Source organism: Neophocaena asiaeorientalis, unplaced genomic scaffold, assembly GCF_003031525.2.
Source record: "Neophocaena asiaeorientalis asiaeorientalis breed wild unplaced genomic scaffold, Neophocaena_asiaeorientalis_V1.1 scaffold206, whole genome shotgun sequence".
In the NCBI taxonomy this organism is placed as follows: Eukaryota; Metazoa; Chordata; class Mammalia; order Artiodactyla; family Phocoenidae; genus Neophocaena; species Neophocaena asiaeorientalis.
The window spans coordinates 2,715,642-2,737,803 of NW_020174578.1; the positions used below are offsets into that span (position 1 = coordinate 2,715,642).

Here is a 22,162-nt window from a genome sequence, read left to right on the forward strand (position 1 = left end):
ACCGAAGTGTCCTCTCATCGAGGCAGACCCTGTCTCTCAGCATGTTGTGCTCTCCCCCTCCCCACCTCCGAAACTTTGTCCAAAAGTTTGGCAGCAAAGAGAAAACTCCCTTCTCGGTGTGTTTTCTCTTCCACTTCTTGTGCGTCACTGGTCGGCCAGGAAGGAAATCAGACGGGAAGAGCAGAAGAAAATGGTTCTGGAAATGGCCTCAAAGATCTGGTTACATTCTATGAACTAAGGGCGTCGTTTCTCTGATATGATCGGTGTTGGGGTATTGTCCCCTTCTGCCAGCCCAGCGGAGGGCACTTCCTTGTCTACACCCGTGCCGCCCCAGACCACGGGCACCGTCCCTTCCCAGCCCACCACCCCATCCTCGTGAGTGACGGGAATCGGGACTGTCTCGAGTGGTGATGTCTTCAAGAAACCACGGAGCCAAAAGTTAAGAACTGATGGAAGAGCCACGTGATGGGAATGCTTTCCCCATCTCGGTGATGAGGCAACACAAAGTCCGACGAGATGCAGGTGCCTAAGCCAGCTCCACTCTGCCTCGGCACTGGCATCAACTTGATTGAGTTCTGTTGTATATTATATATATATTTATATATATAATAAAAGATTAGCGTGAGGCCCAGGCCCCCCCAAGCACAGAACATGGACCATCCGTAGCCATGGCTGATGTCGTCGGGGAGTCCATACAGGTAGCGTGGGTAGCGTGACAGCTCAAAGTTGATCCCGGCCACACAGGTGCACAGTGAAATGATGCAGAAAGTTCCTGGAGGAGAAGGGAAGAAACAGGGGTGGGGTAACAGAGAAGGAAAGGGAAGAGGAGAGGGAGAGAGAAACAGAGAAGTGAGGTTTACTACATTTTCGATTTTCTTGAGTAGAAACAACGAGGAGATCCAGGTAAGAGTAACCTGCTAACGAGATCAATATTTGGAAGTATTCATGGAGAAGGGAATAGTATCAAGGCTTCCTCATGCTTCAATAACGGCCCAGTCTTGGATAAACTCGGGGAGTCTCTCCTTTGGGGAAATACTAAAAATATATCACATGAAAGTTTGTGTAGGGTGCAGTGAACCAGGAGAGTATTCGGCTCATTTTTCGAAAGCCTTTAAAATTCAGTCTTTCCTTGGAGACGCAGAAAACACCCCCCACTGCTACTTCTTTAAAGAGAGAAACATTTTTACTCTTTTCTTTTCCATACACAATGTCTCATACGATATTAGGTTTTCCTTTAATCCATTTACCAACCAGCCATCCAAATCCCGGAAGCCTTTTCCCGTAAGACATTTCCAGCGTTTTCTGAGGAAAACTAAGCCTAGGAGATAACTCCTTCACGACGTGGCAGCAGAGTCGATAACTCTGGGAAACTCTGTACGTCATTTCTCATCCACTAAGATCCATCATCCACAGTAACATAAGTTAACTTGTCCAGCCTAGTCTTACGAAGTATTTCACAAACTTATCCAATGATGCTCCTTTAAAAAAAACCATTGCTCAAATTAACCTCCAATGAGACGGCTGCTACAAGAGATACAATTTATCAAATAGAATAGAATTATAAGTCCACTTTTAGCCAATAGATATTTGATGTACCTAAAATGAGTTTAAGAGTGTTTCTCGATATTTGCTGTGTCTAATGTTTCCTCTGTCACTGCAGGTAGGAGAGCAATGGCCTGAAGAAGTAAAGTTTGGAAAAGGCTGGGTGGGGTCGATAGTACTGCAGGGGTCCAGGCACTTCAGGGGCTGTGATCTGTGTTTCCAAAGACCACTAATTCAGGAGCAGAGCAGAGGGTGGTCCAGAGGCAGGAGACCAGTTAGGAGCTGTAGTCAAGGGGAGAAGGAAGGAGGGGTCTGGCGAGGAGGGAGCAGGGCAGGGCTGAATGACTGTTAGTGAATGATGGCTGGCAGAGGCAATGGAAAGCAGTGAGTCAGGGGTGACCTAGGCACAGGTGCCACATAAGTAAAATTGTGTGGGTGGGAAGCACGGAGGTGTACATATGTGTGCATGTGTGTGTGTGTGCATGTGTGTGCGTGTACATGCTTGTGCATGTGCGTGCAGCGAAAGTCATCGTGTACAAACAGATATGGCACCATCATTACCTGGGAAAACAGTGGGGGGGGTTACAAAGCACCCCGAGTCTCTCCTGCTGTGCCCTGGGGTTCAGACGGAAATCTAAGACGGCACCCAGGGTGGATTAGGTCTCATCCCAGACTTTCTTAATCGGAATCTTAGGGAGAGGATGGGAATCTTTCCTTTTTAAAAGTTCCTCAGATGATTTCTGTTGATCGGCCTGGTGAGACCCTGTGTTAGGGCAGAGTTTCTTTGTATAACCTTGAGGCACAGATTCAGGTGAGGGAAGAAGCAGAGGGGGGGCCACAGGGAAGGAGGCAGCCTGTGGGACCCTGGCCAAGGACAGCATGATGGCTTGGCCATCACCGAACTGAAGAAAGCTTCGTATTGACACCAGTTTCAAAGACTCCAAACTCCAACAAACGAGAGCTGGCCTGCTTGTGCCTCCAGTACGCTTTCAGCTTCTGGTTTAGAAACCTGAGTGTGCGATGACGTCATCTACTAAAATTTAGATTTAGGACAGGGAGAGGGAGAGGGAGAGCGCACACATGGGCATGCGTGCTGAGTTCAAATCTGAGCTGCCCTTGGGATGTTAAGGCACTTGGCACCGTGGGTCTGGAGCCTGGTAGTAACTTCTTAGCTAGAGATGGGGACTGAGTCATCCTCTTGTACATTGAAGCTCTGGATGGGACTGAGGTCACCCAAGGGCTCTCTATAAACTGTATCCACATAGGATACTTTTAAAAATGGAGACATTTCTTCTCATCAAATTGTGAATAGTCTTCCTGGTTAGTGCAGTGATTTGTTCCGGGAGAGAAGGTCCATCTCAGGGAAGTTTTGATCTTCCCAAGTTACCAGTAGCTGAAAAAGCTTGACAGACACTATTTCAAGGGTGTTCTGCAAACAGAGCAGACAGGACACAAAGATGTGGTTGATAAATCAAGACCTAATTACATAATTACCATATGGACTTAATTACCTACCAATTGGAAATGGCCCAGCTTGTTGGTAACATACATCTTGTTGTCATGTTAATAGGGTTAGTTGGGATATCTTCCTGCCTCCACTTCCTGTCAGTTGTTCTGTGACTCTGGAACCTTTAAAGATTTCTGTAGTTTGTTAGCTCCCGTCAATATTCCCGTAGATGGGAAAAAACTCTGAGGGCTCTCACTTAAGACGGCGCGTTACGCAGGTCATCTGTACAACATGTCAGGAAAGCCCGTTGTGACAAAGAGAGAAGAGTTGAAGCAGCTTCTGTCAGCTACCACAGACACGGCTGTTTTCCGTTCGGAGCAAGGATTTATATTTTTATGTACTTCTGCACTTATAAATTCAAGTTTGGAAACGTGCATTAATAACTGGAAATACACACGGCAGGAGTACCGGAGTGTGGGGGGACGAAGGGCACAGGCGCGCAAGGACCCTACCTGACCCAGCTTTCTGTCTCAGGTGATGAGCCCAGCTCTCAGACCTGTGGACTGGTGACCAACCGGGAAGGGTGGGGCTCAGAACTCCCCCTACCACCACCAACTCTGAGGGGTTCTCTGGGGAACCAATAGAGATTCTAAATGTTTCTGCTAGAAAACATCCTCAATTAAAGGGCGGTAATAGATATTACAGCACGGGGGGCTGCAGCCTCCTTCCGTTCACCCAAAAGTACAGTGGGCCTTTGGGCAAGTAAGAGGCTCTCCTCTCCCCTCAAGGAACAGGCCGTGGCCTGGGTCCTTTTATTTCTCGGGAGCACTTATCGATTGGTGAGTGAGGATCCAGAAAGGCAAACGTAATAATGCATGGTCACATCCTCTCAGTAATTCCCCACCATGGCTTGGGATTTGAGCCTAACTCCAATCAGGCTCCAAGACTAACTGTAGTCACAGTTGGCGATTAAGTGAAAAGAACTACCCAAGCCCTTCCCTTTGGAGCAAGGCTCTGCTGTGTGGCCAGAACTGGCTGTAACATTGGCTAGGCAAGTAGGGACAGCAGCAGCGCGGCTGTCAGACCTAAGTGACGTCAGGTCTGGGGAGGCAGGTTAACTGCAATGGGGCAGGCGGAAGGGGACATTCCTGTGGCCGCAGGCTCCACGGTGTACCCAACGGCCAATCAGCAAATATCTGTTGAACTTCTGTGTTTGTGCCAAGCATTATGCTAGATTCTAGGGGGATAGAAAGGAGAATAAGATAGGATCACTGTTCTTAAGAATTTTTAATAAAGTCTAAAATAAAAAGATGAAAAAAAATCTTATAATCTCGCTGGGGATATGAGACAGATATAACTGAAAAGCTGAGGATGAAGTGAAAATAGCACCAGACTGGGGATTAAGAGACCTGAGTTTAGTATCAGCTCTGAATCTTTGGTCCCCTCATCTGTAAAATCAGGGCGCTGGAGCAGACAGCTCTAAGGTGGCTCCTATATCTAGCCATGTTTAGGAAAAGAAGGGCTAATACCCAGAGGTAAATGGTAAGAGACAACTATGCTGGGCCAGGGAAGGTTTCCCAGAGGAAGCAGTGTCTTGAAAAATGAACAGGGTGTCCGCAGGCAATAAAGAGAAGGGGGTCCGCACCTGGCCTGGAGAGCATCCCTCCTTCAACCCCAGTGCCCCAGTGTCCTAGGTCTCTAAGCCTGAGTCGAGAAGGCATGTCCACATCCCACTCCCATCGTGCCTCTAACTTCCGAAATGCTCACCGCTGCCGTCCTGGTCAGGCTTCCATCATCTCCCACAGAACCCGTGGTAACAGATCATTGGTTCCCTGCCTTCTTCTTCCAGTGATATTTAAAAAAATTTAAATCCCACCTTCCTTACCCTGCCTGTATGGGCTTACCTGAGTGGACGCTTCCTACCGATCTGACCTCATTTCTCACCTTGACCCCCATACTCCCTGTACTCTAGCTAAGAAGAATGGCCTTCTTCTTGAGATCTTCTGGGATCTCAATTCAAATGCCATCCTCTCAGAGAGATTCTTCCTGACCCTCTCTCTCCTAAAGCAGTCCCTCCTCCAGTGGTTTTCAAACCCTGTTCGATGGAGGTGCCTCAGGAGCTGCCACTGGGAAAGGAAGAGGGAGTAAAAAAACTCCCAGCCCTCTCTCCTCTCTTTGGCCAGAAGAGCCCTGCTTTGATCTGTTTCCACGTGAAATTTCACTTGATCTAAACATTTTTGAAAAGCACCAGCCTTGTCCATTCAAGGGGACCATAAGGCATGTCATTACAGGAACTGTAAAGCTTTGCACAGCAAAGTGCAATGGCTCTTCTGTTAGTTTCAAGTCCATGCCTTTGGCCGAAATAGCTAATCAATCTCAACCCTTATTCCTGCTGGCCTCAGACTCCGACTCAGCCCAGCCCTCCCCAGCAGCCAGCCGCAACTAGTCAGTTGCAGCGGGTAGCAAGGAGAAATGACACCTAGTTACCCTTTCCGTGCCAGGACTCTCACACATCTGGACTCAGAGCTCAGGAAGTCCAGTTAGATGAGACCACACCACCCCATGTGCCCGCAGCTCGAGAGCCAGTGCTAACAAGACCCACTGGCACAGAGGGAACAGTGTCCTCCAGACCCCTCTGGTGTCCCCATTTGCAAACTCCACCTGTGAGCAGGAAGGCATGGCCAAGGAGTGTAACGCACTCTGCAAACATAAATGCTTCCTTTTGATTCAAACACAGCACCTGCTTCCTTGGATGACCAACCCCACCTGGAGCTCTTTCAGGAATCAAACCCATGATGTCACCTGGCAACCCATGGGCCAGCCCCAGTCACCGGTGTCTGAGTGTCCCGTCAGCGCCTAGCTGGAAGGGGCGAGGGCTGCGTGGGGTTCTGGGATCACTGGCCGCCCCCCACCCCTCCACTCCAGGCACCGCTGAGGCTTGAGTGAGGGCGAGACCGAGAGAAGGGTTTCCATGCCCAGCCGGCCAGCTTCTTGTCCCAGCGCCAAATACAGCCCCCTCACCAAGCTCCTCGCATTGCTGCCGTTTCTAATTAACGTTTCTCTGGTTACCGATATTAGATTCTAGTTTTCTCCCCACTTTTAGTTTCTGGGCTGTCTGACAACTGCTTGGCTATCTCTTCCCTGAGTTTCCAAGCTGCCCCTTGATCCAGGCTTGGTCCCCCTCCCTAGATGTCCCTGTCTGTCTCCTCCTTTGTCTTTTCAGACTTGGGGCTTGTCAGTCTTCCTCTGAAACCACATTCCATACTCCTTCTGGCCACTTCACCCTCTCCTCTGATTTGAACTACCACCAGAACATGAGTGCCTCGTAGGGATTATGTGATAGTATGTGCTATCACATATTATGTAATTCTGCGTCCCAATCCCCAGGGACACGGTATGTTTGAGGTACTCCCTGGCTACACACAGGATTTCCACTGCTTCCCCCATAATCCCCAATTCCCTTCAGTTTCTGACTTTTTTTCCTTTCAAAGTCTTCCTTCCCTAGAAGGGTGATCAACCATCCCAGTTTGCCTGGGAGTTGGTGAGGGTAGAGGGTGTGTCCCTGGTAAGTGTGACTTTTGGTCCTAAAACTAGAAAGATGTGGTCTAAGGAGTACGCATTGGTCACCCTTCCTACACGTTCTCTCCTGCCCTGCACTCTGGGGCCAGTCGGTGATACGGCAGTGACTACAGAAATGAATCCTCGCTTGTAAGTTACAGAACGGCAGTGACTACAGAAATGAATCCTCGCTTGTAAGTTACAGAAAACCTAAAGCCTTAACCCAGTGGAAGCACAGAGACTTGGATCCCTGGGTCTGTTGCCACGTTAAGAAATGCCTGGCCAGGAGAGCACTGTTTTGGGTCAGTTAATTCTTCTGCAACCTTGAAGTGTCACCAGGGAGCACTTAATCTGCAACCCCAAATGGTTCTATCCCAGAACCACCTGGTAGGTTGATTACCAAGATATTTTTAAGCTGATATTCAGAGTTTTGGCATTAACCTCTGCTCAGCCCACTTCCGAGCAGTGACTGCAGGTACGTAAGGCGGGCGAGATGGGGCCTCCTGCGTGGCTGCTGCTTTAGCACCCACAGGAGGGGAGGGGAGAACACGTCTCCACTTCTTTCAGGGACTGTTGGAGAAGCCACACAGTAACACCGCAGCCACGGACCCTGTGGAGAAACAGCATCAAAGTTGTGGTCTCAGGCAAGGCAGCGGAGGGCTCTTACTAATTCAAGAAGCCATTGCCTAGGAAACCGAGGGCCTCAAGAAGGTTCTCACGGGGATCCAGGGCGGTCACATATTGTGTGCAGAGGCATTTTGCCAAATAGCTGTTCCTTCTGTGACCAAGTTGTACCCAAAACTTCACTGGAGTATAATTTCTACAGCTTTCCGGGGCCAGAAATCCATCTGTGTGACATTTTCTGCTCTTGGGAATAAGGAGTGCCGCTGCTTATCCCTGACCCTCACGTGGTGCCTCGTTGCTATGGTGGCCAGAGGGCCTCTGTCCTGACCCCAGCCCCACAGGTCGCTGCAAAGCTGTCTCTGCAGAAGTGCCCTCGTGGACGTGTGTGTCAGGGAGGTCAGGAAGCAGCCCAATCCTCTAAGACTCTCTCCCTTGCGCCCCCTCTGACCTTTAAAACCGTAAAGAAGCAAATCGGCAAGCAGAAAAAGGATCCCTCCTCCTTTAACAGTGGTATGCATCCCAGGAGGCTGATGTATACAAACCCTTCCTTTGCTTAGATTAAATGCTTCGGCAGCATCTAGCTCTTGATAGCACTTTATAGCTTTGCTCAGACCTGCATGGAATATAAATTACTGTTGAATTATACACCATTGCATCAGCGGCAGCCAGCAGGCAGGTCACATGGGGCTTTACAGCCAAGGTGCCTTAGGGGTTCACTGGGATGAGGCAGGGGGGGTGGTGACAGGCTCTGGGGGAGAACACACTACAGGGGATGGGGCCCTGAGCTAAGACAAAACCATCCATCATTCTGCAAACTCTGCAGATGCTCTAGGCAGTCATTGCATAAATGCCACCTCACCCCCAAGGCAAGCGGCTTTTGTATCCCCGAGTCTGCGTCTGCACACTGCAAGGCTGGTCTACGTCCGGGCATGATTATGCCACAGTAATGCCACATCCTCAACTCAAGCGACGAAAGGGACTGGCTGGTTCAAATAGGTTGGCATTGACTCTAAAGAAAAAACCTCTGCGTTCCTATCATAGAACATGGAGTCTCATCCCTTGGTTCTCCATATCTCCTCACAAAATTCCTATATTGAAGCCCTAATCCCCCAATATTTCAGAAAGTGACTGTATTTGGAGATAGGGCTGTCAGAGAGCTAATTAAGTGAAAATGAGCCTCTTAGGGTGGGCCCTAATCCAATGTGACTGGTGTCTTTGTAAGAAGAGGAGATTAGGACATACAAAGAGATATGAGACAGCTGCATGCACAGAGGAAAGACCACATGAAAAGGCAGCAAGAGGGAGGCCATCTGCAAGGCTGCGAGAGAGGCCTCAGAGGAAGCAACCCTGATGACACCTTCATCCTGGACTTCCAGAACTGTGAGAAAATGAATTTCTCTTGTTTAAGCCACCCAGTGTGTCGTATTTTGTTTTGGCAGTCTGATACAACAGGTGGATATATAATAACCGGCTTATTAACAGAACGTTACAATACATGATAAAATAAGGCTCTGTTTCCAGACTTTATGGCTACCGGTAACTAAAACAGGCATCTAAACACAGCCGTACACAACAGTAGCTGCCGGGCATCGTGTGGATTTTTCTCCGTCTCATCAACGCATCTACGCTCACTCCCCCTCAATCCCCAACTCGATACTTATTCTTCTGGGTGTATGTTAGCTTTGATCACAAGATCACTGGCCCTGGTGACCTCTACACCCAAGACTGAGCCTTTTCAAACTCGGGGAAACACCTAAAGGGCTGAGCCAATGGAAGAGCGCATCAGCGGGTTCAAATGTTGTGATGGGAATTTACCAAGGTCAAAGCGCCACTGTCCAGTCTCCTTGACCGGACCCTGCCATTTCCATCCTTTACCCAGTCTGCACAGGGTCCCTGCAGCTACCCTGGCAGGTAACCTTTATGGCCCAGTCCAAGCCCCGAATGGCTCAAGAAGTCTTCTCTGAGTATGCCCAGCACCAGATAATCCGCATGTTTTTTCAGAAGCCCTAAAACTTTTCTGGTCTGGAACAGGCAATCTCACAATTAGCTACAGGAACCTTCTCTTGTTCTCTGTTTTAGTTTGTGTTCAGCTAGACTGTAACTTTCTCCAGAATTGGTTATGGTAGTGGTGTCTCCTTTCATATTAGATACAGCACTGCCCAGTGAATCCATATCACTGGAGGAAATGGATTTCTGGGCTATGGAGCTTTTAAATGAAAATATGGGCTTTGAAACCCAGAAGGGAATGAAGGGGATATCACGGCTGGCCCTCCCACCCTCCTTTCTCCTAAATCGTTTTGCGGTTGCTGAGGTGTTTTTGCGTGCATGTGTGTGCGTGTGCGTGTGTGCGTTCACGTGTGTGTGCACACAGGTACATACCTACCTACCTTGCGTTTCAATGGGTGCCCTGGATTTCAGGAAGCATTTTTATTTTTAGGGAAATTCAGCATCAGAATAATACCCTCTCCGCAGGATTATTTTGAAGAGCGATAATAATAAATGTGAAAAGGTTGAGAGAAATTAAGATTGCTTTCTATATGTAAGGTATGATATTAGAAATGGAAAGCTTTAAGCGAGGGTGAAGAAAAATTGTGCTTGTTGCTTTTCACCTCCATCACCCGCTCCATTCTGTCCCGGCCCCGTCGCAGGGCAAGTGGCAAACCAGGAAGCACTTGCTCTCAGCAGAGACGAGAGGCAGTGCTCACTCAGGACGCTTCGTTCTGTGGGCTTTGTTGGCACTCCAACCACGGAATTTGCAAGATCTCAGAATACACTTCTGAGACCCTCCTTAGTAAGGGAACCTATCTTTGGACTCAGGTTGCAACATCCAGTGGGGGTTAGTTACATCATGACATTGCTGGGTTTGCAAAGAAGCCTGTGGCTCAACTGGGATGGGTAAAAGGAAGCAGCTCTAAGAGAAGGGTTGGGAATAGCTAGGTGACATGAGCTGGGGACCTTTTATAAGTGCTGTAGAGGCTCTGACCGTGATTCCCCTGGAATGTAGAGGCGGCATTTACAGCTATCCCATTTATTACATTATTATAAAATTCATTTATTAAACACCTATTGCCTAGTGGACTGTGAGAGCTATTTTTTGGTTTTGTTTTGTTTAACATCTTTATTGGGGTATAATTGCTTTACGATGGTGTGTTAGTTTCTGTTTTCTAATGTTTTGTTTTGTTTTTCGTCTACACAATACACTTTCCCTTCTGTCTTCTTTTGTTAAAGCACCACCGCCATTCTTTCTCCCGGGAAAGCCATTCTGTGCCCACAAGGATTAATTCAGGCAGGAGGCAGCTGACTCAAGCCAAGCCTCAGTTTCTGTCTCTTCTGTACCTCTTGAGGTTGCTGTGAGATTACATACATTTACGTAAATCATCTATGTATATGCATTAATATATATATATATACACACATCATATAAATTATATAATTCACATCATAATCCCAAATTAAATAATTTGCTGAACGTCCCAAAGTATAAGGAACAGAGCAAATATTTGATTTCGCTGTAAAGCCTCGAACTATTTGATTGTGGAAACACATGAGAACTACGCATCACACTTGCTTCCACTGGCCCCATTAAAAAACAATATACCCCCGGGGAAGCAACCACTGGCCCACTGCACTCTTGCCCACCTGGTCTTGGATATTTCAGGGAATGAAGAGTTGGGAACATCTGAGCCTGGTGGTCTGTGGTGAGCTAAGACCTTTCCAAATAGGGCAGGAAAGAGAGTTCTAGAGAGGAAATGAATCAAGAGTGCAGCATCCCATTTTTCTCAATGCGAACTTTTGCAGTTTTCTATCCATCTGGGCCTTGGTTCAGAGCTGAGAGTTAGTGGATCCAACTGGCTTCTTAACTAGACTGAGTGTGGCATCTACAGCTGTGTAGAAAGGAACGTTCTCAAGCTGTGAAGAGTGAGCTTCCAAGTGTAAGGCCACTTAGAGCATGCCATATTCCTGCCTCGGCTTCTCTTTTCTCTCCTTCTCTTTCTAGGCCAGCACTTTCTGGTGGACAAGGGTCCATGGAGCAAACTTTGAGAACCTTTGGGGCAGAGGGCAATCTTGCCCTGGATTTCTTGCTAGGGACAATGCTTGAAGTCATACAAAACCTCCTGCAGACCATCTCAGATACCACAGCTCTCTGGTTGGTCTAACATTCATCTTCCTAAGCAGATACAAGGATTTTGCAGAGAAAGCCACATCACCAATGCCACCCCCACCCCCCAAAGCCAGCATGAAGCCCAATACAAGTAAATCTATCATTATGTTTGAATTCCTGTCTTGGTCATCATAAGGCCCTCCTGGCCCGCCCAGAGGTCCACCGAGTCAGCCTGCAACAGCTTCCTGGGAGGAGAGCTGCTACCAATGGGGATGTGGCTTAGTGGAGAGACAACTCCACCAAGAATCAGAAAATCCAGGTTCTGGTCCCATTCTTTCCCATTAAACGGATAAACCACCTCATCTCTCTTGGCTATGATCAACCATGAAATACAGGGGGTAGGACCAGATCTCTAAGATCCCTCCAATTAAATGATCCTGTGACTCTAGGTATTGGGACAAAAAGGTACCATTCTCTCTGAATTGTTCTAGGACTTGCTGTCAGTTATTTCGTCAGACGTGAGCTGCCTGGAGAGAAGATACTGCTTCTCACCTTCCAGACACGCACAGAAGGGCTGGTGAATGAGACCATTAGATGTCATTATTTGCCATCAGTGTGCCTATGAGGCTCAGCTCAAAACTGCCCTGATTTGAAACATGGAAGGAATGGGACCCAGCTGTTTAAGTGTCTGGAAGAACTTGGCTCCTGTAAGAAACCTCTCTGGCCTGTGCCCTATGTGATCCAAGCCAATGCCATGTTCATTAGCAGAGGAAGACGCTTGGGGTGGTAGCCAGAAGATCAGGAGAGTCTACCACCTGGTTTGGTTTATGTTTCCATATGCCTGGCACATTCGTCAGCTTGGCCTGGCCTTTCTTTGAGATGAGAACCTGGACCCAAGTGATTCTGGCGTGCTGTCACCTCACCACTGGGTCACTGGACACATATATAGCTTTAGATGGATCAAGCGCTTATATATACTATTTTTAATAGGAGAGGCATTGTCCCAAATGCTTTACAAATAAAATGGTAGTTCTTTGAATCCTCAAAGCAACCTTATGAGATTTAGATGGGGAAAGACACAGAGAGGTTAAGTAAATTGCCCAAGATCACCAGCTGCTCTGTACTGGAGCCAGGATTCAAATCCGTGTTTTTGCCACTTGTTTTCTCTCATTCCAGCTATTTCACGTGCAATGTATTGTCTCTAGAGCTGGACTGTAAGCAATGTAAGCAGAGAAGCTCTTTTCCCCAATAGGGCCCTATACCCAGTGGTGTTTAAGTAAGATTTACCGGGCTTCCCTGGTGGCGCAGTGGTTGAGAGTCCGCCTGCCGATGCAGGGGACGCGGGTTCGTGCCCCGGTCCGGGAGGATCCCGCATGCCGCGGAGCGGCTGGGCCCGTGAGCCATGGCCGCTGAGCCTGCGCATCCGGAGCCCGTGCTCCGCAACGGGAGAGGCCACAACAGTGAGAGGCCCGCGTACCGCTAAAAAAAAAATATTTATCCACTAGATGGTGAGATTGGGAGAAGAGGCCCTATTGTTATCAAACGTGGTCCTGAGGAGGTTCTGGGTGCCCCTCAGACTCAAGGCTCAGTTAATAAAATCTCGTTGCTGAATTCTCCAGAGAACTAGGAAACCCTATCATAACCGTACGTAACTTCACTCCTATTTGTGCTGGGTAAAAGGGTGGCTTCCTGTAGAGGGACACGAGTTTCCTGAGGAGCAGGATGGTGTGGCTGAGGAAGGACAGGAGTCAAGATCAGAGCATTAACTCTCTTACAGTAAGGCAGTTAGTAGCTTCCCAGGAGGCCAGACACCAACCCCAGTGGGCAGAGTAAGCTGGTGGTCAGAAGACCCAAAGGAGCTCGGTACGGACCGCAGCCCATCAGAGGGCTCCTCCCCACAGTGCTCCTGGCTCATCAGTGGGCCTCCACCTAACAACCCTTTTAGCTCCACTTTTGTCTGCGAGATTTAGGGAATGACCACTATTCACCGCTCTTCATTTTCTGAATTCAAACTCTGATGAGAAGAGAGTCCCAGAAAGGAGGTAGACAGGATGGGAAATACCAGCTTTCTTACTGTTGAGGCAAGTGTGGCAACTGTGGCTTGGCCCCTGGCCACAATCAAGCTGAGTAACACTTCCCCCGCAAGGCTGACAGTTTAGGATGGTTTCCCCAAGGGAATGTTTGGGCCTGCAGGGCAGATACACTCACCCAGAAGTGACTCACACTGGTGGGCCAGAAGAAGAAAGGGAAATAGGCCTCCAACCTGGCCTCCTGATGCTGGCCTGAGCCTTGACCCTGGGAATACTGGCCACCCGGAGGAGCAAAGCATGGGCAGAAGACCCAGATGTTGCTGGGCTCCCCAGGCTTGGCCTCCTCTGGCAACCTCACCAATCGGAGAAGTCAGTCACCTCTTCTCCTTTAGAAGCAGGGCCTTAGGGCTTCCCTGGTGGCGCAGTGGTTAAGAATCCGCATGCCGATGCAGGCGACACGGGTTCGAGCCCCGGTCTGGGAAGATCCCACATGCCGTGGAGCAACTAAGCCTGTGCACCACAGCTGCTAGAGCCTGTGCCCTAGAGCCGCGAGTCACAACAGCTGAGCCTGCATGCCACAACTACTGAGGCCCATGCGCCTAGAGCCTGTGCTCTGAAACGAGAGGCCACCACAATGAGAAGCTTGTGCACCGCAACAAAGAGTAGCCCCCGCCCGCTGCAACTAGAGAAAGCCTGTGCACAGCAACGAAGACCCAACCTAGCCAAAAATAAATAAATAAAATAAATTAAAAAAAAAAAGAAGTAGGGCCTTAAAAGGTAGACTTGGTACCCTTCTAAAGAGAGGAGAGAAGTTTCCTACTTTATGGGCCCAGATGGGAATGCTGAGATAAAGAGAAAATGCCATCCAATTTCCCTTGGCCGTACTAACTCAGGGACCCTAAAGAGCTGTGACCCAGAGGCTTCCTGGAAATTTGATTTCAGTAGAACTTGTCTGAAAATGTTGAGAGCTGAATCGGAAGGAATACTTTAATTAATTATCATTTAAAATAAACTGTAGCCTGGGAGTGTGGTGGAATGTTTAAGGGATTCCTAGGTTTTGTTACAGGGGCAGTAGGAAGGACACAGCTATTGGCATTTCTTCCTCCCCAGGGCCAAAATTATGGGGTCAAATATCAAACTAAATTTACATTGAACTTGACACAAAGCTGCTTAAGCTTTTTTTTTCTTTTTTAAAGTGAAAGGGGAGAGGGCAGACGGCAGAAACAGGAAGAACTACAATCCTGCAGGCTGTGGAACAAAAACCACATTCACTGAAAGACAGACAAGATGAAAAGGCAGAGGGCTATGTACCAGATGAAGGAACAAGATAAAACCCCAGAAAAACAACTAAATGAAGTGGAGATAGGCAACCTTCCAGAAAAAGAATTCAGAATAATGATAGTGAAGATGATCCAGGACCTCAGAAAAACAATGGAGGCAAAGATGGAGAAAATGCAAGAAATGTTTAACAAACACCTAGAAGAATTAAAGAACAAACAAACAGAGATGAACAATACAATAACTGAAATGAAAACTACACTACAAGGAATCAATAGCAGAATAACTGAGGTAGAAGAATGGTAAGTGACCTGGAAGACAGAATGCTGGAATTCACTGCTGCAGAACAGAATAAAGAAAAAAGAATGAAAAGAAATGAAGAGAGCATAAGAGACCTCTGGGACAACATTAAACGTAACAACATTCGCATTATAGGGGTGCCAGAAGGAGAGGAGAGAGAGAAAGGACCAGAGAAAACATTTAAAGAGATTATAGTCGAAAACGTCCCTAACATGGGGAAGGAAATAGCCACCCAAGTCCAGGAAGCACAGCGAGTCCCATACAGGATAAACCTAAGGAGAAACACACTGAGCCACATAATAATCAAATTGGCAAAAATTAAAGACAAAGAAAAATTATTGAAAGCAGCAAGGGAAAAATGACAAATAACATACAAGGGAACTCCCATAAGGTTAACAGCTGATTTCTCAGCAGAAACTCCACAAGCCAGAAGGGAGTGGTAGGAGATACTGAAAGTGATGAAAGGGAAGTACCTACAACCAAGATTACTCTACCCGGCAAGGATCTCATTCAGATTCGATGGAAAATCAAAAGATTTACAGACAAGCAAAAGCTAAGAGAATTCAGCACCACCAAACCAGCTCTACAACAAATGCTAAAGGAACTTCTCTAAGTGGGAAACACAACAGAAGAAAAGGACCTACAAAAACAAACCCAAAACAATTAAGAAAATGGTCATAGGAACATAAATATCGACAATTACCTTAAACGTGAATGGATTAAATGCTCCAACCAAAAGACAAAAAAAACAAGAAAAGAGGGAGAGGACTCAAATCAATAAAATTAGAAATGAAAAAGGAGAAGTTACAACAGACACCACAGAAATACAAAGCACCCTAAGAGACTACGACAAGCAACTCTATGCCAAAAAAATGCACAACCTGGAAGAAATGGACAAATTCGTAGAAAGGTAGAACCTTCCAAGACTGAACCAGGAAGAAATAGAAAATATGAGCAGACCAATCACAAGTAATGAAATTGAAACTGTGATTAAAAATCTTCCAACAAACAAAAGTCCAGGGCCAGATGGCTTCACAGGAAAACACAGATCAATGGAACAAGATAGAAATCTCAGAGATAAACCCACACACCTATGGTCAACTAATCTATGACGAAGGAGGCAAGGATATACAGTGGAGAAAAGACAAGTCTGTTCAATAAGTGGTGGTAGGATAACTGGACAGCTACATGTAAAAAATGAAATTAGAACACTCCCTAACCCTATACTCAAAAATAAACTCAAAATGGATTAGAGAGCTAACTATAAGACCGGAGACTATAAAACTCTTAGAGGAAAACATAGGAAGAACACTCTTTGACATAAATCACAGCAAGATTTTTTTTGATCCACCTTCTAGAGTAAAGGAAATAAAAACAAAAATAAACAAATGGGACCTAATGAAACTTAAAAGCTTTTGCACAGCAAAGGAAACCTTAAACAAGACGAAAGACAAACCTTAGAATGGGAGAAAATATTTGCAAACGAATCAATGGACAAAGGATTGATTAATCTCCAATATATACAAACAGTTCATGCAGCTCTATGTCAAGAAAAAACAACCCAATCAAAAAATGGGCAGAAGACCTAAATAGACATTTCTCCAAAAAAGACATACAGATGGCCAAGAAGCACATGAAAAGCTGCTCAACATCACTAATTATTAGAGAAATGCAAATCAAAACTACAATGAGGTATCACCTCACACCAGTTAGAATGGGCATCATCAGAAAATCTGCAAACAACAAATGCTGGAGAGGGTGTGGAGAAAAGGGAACCCTCTTGCACTGTTGATGGGAATGTAAATTGATACAGCCACTATGGAGAACTGTATGGAGGTTCCCTAAAAAACTAAAAATAGAATTACCATATGATCCAGCAATCCCACTACTGGGCATAGACCCAGAGAAAAGCACAATTCAAAAAGACACATGCACCCCAATGTTCATTGCAGCTATTTACAATAGCCAGGTCATGGAAGCAACCTAAATGCCCATCAACAGATGAATGGATAAAGAAGATGTGGCACATATATACAATGGAATATTGCTCAGCCATAAAAAGGAACGAAACTGGGTCATTTGTTGAGATGTGGATGGATCTAGAGAGTGTCATACAGAGTGAAGTAAGTCAGAAAGAGAAAAAGGAATATCGTATATTAACGCATGTATGTGGAACCTAGAAAAATGGTACACATGAACCAGTTTTCAGGGCAGAAGTTGAGACACAGATGTAGAGAACAAACGTATGGACACCAAGGGGGGAAAGCCGCGGGGTTGTGGGAATGGTGGTGTGATGAATTGGGCGATTGGGATTGACATGTATACACTGATGTGTATAAAATTGATGACTAATAAGAACCTGCTGTATAAAAAAAATAAAATAAAATTTAAAAATTAAAAAAAGAAAGAGAAAAATGAAGTGAGTGTACATGGGGAAAATATTTGAAATCAGGGATCACTGGCAAATAATGTAAAATATTAAAGATGGGTTTTGGAAAAATAAAAAAAATAAAATAAAAGATGAAATGGACTTTTTCCCTCATTCACAATAGAGTTTAGTTACATAGAGATGTATATAAACGGAGATGTATTAATGACATGTGAAATCCTAAACGAGAATGAATAAATAAGGACTTGGCATGCTTCTTCTGAAGAGTGGCCAACTCCAAGTCTAGGAGCAGTTTCATTTGATAAATGAACATTAAAAGGCCTTTAAGGGGCAACAATAAGAACAGGGCAAGTTTACTCAATTCTCCCTTTAGCCTCAATCATTAGCTCCCATGCGAGGCTGCTCCTGAGTCCTCAGCAGAGAGACGCTCCCTTTCTCTGCTGCACCCACAGTCCCCTCTGTTACAGCACCGATCACTCTGCCTGGGTGTCCTTAAGGCAGGGACCATGTGTGTCCTGGGTGCTAGCACAATGCCTAGCACACAGTAGGCACCCAATCAATGTTTATTGAGTTGAATTTAGTTTGTAAAGCATAATTAACAAGTGCAATAGGGCTGTCTCCAAATACTTTAAGGACCATTGGAGGAAGAAAGTAATGACTTTAATTGATCTTACTTTAGCAGAGACAACCCAAGTCCAATAAGTCAAAGTTACCAGAAACCATATTAAGGTTGTTTTTGGTTTTTTTTAATCTTTGAAAAAAATTTTTGGCCGCATCACGTGGCGTGTGGGATCTTAGTTCCCCTACCAGGGATCAAACTCCCTGCAGTGCAACTGCAAAGCCTTAACCAGTGGACCACCGGGGAAATCCCCATATTAAGGTTTAAAAATAAAAAAGAGCAAATTGACAACTGGCAAAGTCAGCAAGAAGGAGGCCCCCTGCCACCACAGAGGCTTTGACCCAGAGGGGAGGCAGGAAACGATCTACACTTCTGCTCTCCAAAGTCTTCACAATGAGGTAAGTACCATCAAAATGTTACAAAGGGATGTCTGAGTCCAGAGGAAGAGTCTGGTTTTAGTTAAGCAGATTCAGAAAGGTTTCTGGAAGACACTGAGTATAAATTGAACCTTGAGGAAAGCACAGGGCTTCAACAGGCAGAGAAAGGTGGCATGGTGGCAGACAATGACAGGTGGTCTGAAGGGGAGGGAGCACAGGATGTACGGCTGAAGATGAGACTGTGGCCGACATTAAGCTCCAGGCCAGGGACATGGGCTTTTACAGACCATATGGAACCACAGAATGTTTCTCATCAGACAAATGACATGGTAATAGGTGTATTTTAGAAGGGTGGTATGGTGCAAAGATGGAATTTAGTGGAAAGCAGGGAAATGAATATTTAAGGAATGTTTATCCTCGGCTAGATGTTTTTCCTATGTATGATTTCATCTTTACAGCAACATCTCAATTTTACAGATGAGAAAATAGAGGCTCAGAGGTTAGCAACTAAGTGGTGGGACAGAGAGTTCCACTAGGGGCTCTACAATAGTAATGGAGGCCCACGTGGTGCTCAGGGGTTGGAAACAAGTGAATGGGCCCCAAAGATTATTGCAAAGGGGATATTGGCAGATATTGATAATTGATGGAAAGGTGTGGGATGAAACTGGAAAAGTGAAAAATGATCCAGGGGTAACTGACAGACACACATGCTGAGGCAGTCAAGAAACGCAGCTCATTTCATTGGGGTAAGGGAAAGGACGGGAGTTGACTTCTCAGGTGTCCAGAGTAAGCCAGTGTTTGGTATGTATGCAGAAAACATAAAGCACATGTTATGTAGAGAAAGGACAAGCCTAGTTCAAGGCATGCTTGAGGTTCCAGAAGGGGGAGATGTCTAGTGAACAATGAAAAACATGAGGCTGGAGCTCAGAAAAGACTGTTCCATGCACAGGTTCCAGACTCATCTGTGCAGAGACAGTGATCACTGTGAAGGTAGGTGTTGTTGACAAGGGGGGCATGTTTATAGGGAAAAAGAAGAGTACTGAAGACCATATCTACAGGTGGAGACAAGAGCAAAGAAAATAGAAGGGCACAGAGAAAAGCAAAAATCGTGAGTGTATTATCATGGAAGACAAGAGATGAGAGTTTCAGGAAAGATGGAGATGGGTAAATCTGAGTGAGCTCAGGAAGAGAGGGTTCAAGGACAGGTGAGCAGCCGGAAGTTAGCAGGTCTCCAAGCAGCTTCTGTGACGTGGTGGGAACAGAATCCAGACTTCAAGAGGCGAAGTGGGTTGGTAGCCGAGCCACAGAAGTAATAAGTAAGGATTATTCTTTTTGCTACACGAGTCGCAAGCTCTGTCTTTTGTCTCAGAGCATGTGGAACGATAAGGTCCTCATTTTCCCATTTCCATTTCCATTTCCCATTTCCATTTGTCCACTACGATGACATGTCTGTGTGGGGTCATCTCTTACCCTATCAGGTCATGAAGCTGCTTGAGGATCATAAATATGTCAGCAAGTTCATTATTATTTGGGAGATACTGCTGCCTGGTAATTAAAAACCCAGCCTTCAGAGTTAAATAGATTTGAGTTGATCTGGGAACTATGTGACCTTGGGCAAGGTACTTAAACTTTCTAAGCAAGAGCTAGGAACTGCAAAGGAGGGAATAGCCAGTGATAAACCGAGCACCCATGAACGAGAATGTAGTAAGTGCTCATTCTGTGCCTGGCATGGTACTAAGCGTATTACACATCTTGGCTTATTTAATTCCCGCGACAACCCTACAAGGCAGGTACTATTTTACAGCTGGTGAAACTGAGGTATATAAAGGCTATATTTGCCTAAGTTTGTAGAGCTTTGATTCAGACCTGACTCCAGGGTTGATCTTCACGCATCTAGACCTAATGTAGGAGGGGTGGCCCCTCTGTGTCTTCTCTGTCTTCCTCCTGTCCTGCCCCAAAGGGACATCTACCTGCCCCTTGCTGGTGGGGGCAGAGGCGGACCCCTCTGGCCTACGAATACTAACGGAAGCTGGTGGGTAAGCCTGCATCTGCCTTCTGGTTCAGCTCTCACGCCTCCTTCTTTATCCCAGGTGGCCTTGCCCAGTACCCTTTTCTCTTTCCTCCCACAGGTTCTAGGAACAGAGAAGAAAGGGGTCGGGGGTTAATCCGAAGGCCTTAGATTAAGGCTCCACCATTTACTTAATTGCATGACTCTAAGCTTGTTTCATGGCTCTCTGGGTCTAGTTCATTATCAACAAAATCAGGGTGGTAATGGTGACCTTAAGGGCTGCTGGGAAGATGAAAGGAAATACCGTTTGAAGAGCATCTACCATTGACACAGCACTGATGCTCCAAAGTGAGCTCTTACCTTCCTGCCTGCCTCTTCCACCTGCCTTCTCAGGGGGTGTGAAGGTCAAATAAGACCTTACCCTCCCTTTGGAGCTCTGTGAACTAAAAACTGTCAGCTAAATCATAATTGACCCTTTTAAAATCCTTTTTGGGTGACCAACACCTTCCTTCCCCAGGAATGGTAGACAGGTAGATTGAAGACATCCTCATCCTTCTGACTGCTGAAATGACACGGAATTCTTTTGTTTTTAATATTTTGCATTTTAAAGGTGTCAGTCATTAAAAGGAAAACGGCTCATTTACCACGCTAATTGGTCTAGGTGTCTGACTCTCCTCTAAGATTGTGGGCAACACCAAGGCAGCGACGAGTTTTATTTTATTTTATCCTCCGACCACCTAGTACTTGGCCGCTACTTAACTGGCTGTTTACTGAGTAAATTATAAGCATTGGGCAGATTCTAATGGTTCACTAACGTGGGGATGGGCTCTTGTCTCTCACAGCCACGTCTTGGACATCCTAGATGTTCTGATGGCTTCTATAGAAAGGGTGAGTGTAGTTTTCAAACCCCAAATCAAGGCACATGGAATGAGACATGATCTAATAAGAGGTTAAGTGTATTTGAAATCAGGAGACTTCTAGAATGTCAGGGAGAGAACAGCTCTACACAGGCACTCATTCTCCAATTATTTTATACCGGGAGGTAAAATGCAAGTGACTCCCCATCTGTCCCAAAAGCCCAAGTTCTGTTGGGATGAAGAGGCACGTCCACTAGAGCAGAATTCACGTACACCTCTGGGGCTGTCTTCATAAACCCTCTCCAGCGTAATGCTTTAAGGTCTCCCCAGAATCATTCCCCCACCAGCACCTCCTAGGCCTTCAAGGCCATCACCACCAGACCCTGGACGGCGTACACAGCAATCGGTACAGGCTTGCTAAGCTCCTCTCCACCTCTGTCTACAGCGGGCATCGTCCAAAAGGTCCAGGGGCGGGGTGGGGGGCAGCCCCGGGCCCAGGGTGTGCTTGACTGCACACTGTGGGGGCCGGCTGCCCACCCTCCCTCACCCCCTGCTCTCTGATCTGGGCCGCCTCTCCAAATCAGCTCTCTGGTCCCCAGGGGGAGCTGGGGCCCTGCGCCCGTGCACATACCCCAGCTTGCCTGCTGGTGATGTCCTCTGAGTCTATCCAGGGGGTCCTTGTGTCTGGTCTGGGCCATTTTCCTTGGTGTTGGGTACTCTGGCTTCAGTCCCTGGACACACAGGACATCCCAGCCATCCAAGCAGTGAGGGTGACAGGAGCCTCTTAAGAGCAGAACCCCCTGTTCCCCTTCCCTGGGCGTGCCTATTTCTGATGCAACTTTTCCCCTTCCTCAGACTCCTCTCTGCACCCAGAGCAGGAGAGAGGCAATTCCTCCTCACTTCCACCAGCTCCTCCCTCTTAAGTTTTTCCCAGGAGCAGCTTCTTTTTTTTTTTTTTGCGGTACACGGGCCTCTCACTGTTGTGGCTCCTCCCGTTGCGGAGCACAGGCTCCGGACGCGCAGGCTCAGCG

General features: G+C 46.7%; 1 protein-coding gene across 1 annotated transcript in view; it reads right to left on the reverse strand.

Annotated features, from left to right (window-relative positions):
- Positions 1-416: 416 nt before the first annotated feature.
- TMEM178B (transmembrane protein 178B) overlaps positions 417-22,162 on the reverse strand; it is a 344,042-nt gene continuing 322,296 nt past the window's right edge. Inside the window, 1 exon segment of the mRNA XM_024758085.1 lies at positions 417-772. Within this exon segment, the coding sequence (XP_024613853.1) occupies positions 417-772 (356 nt within the window).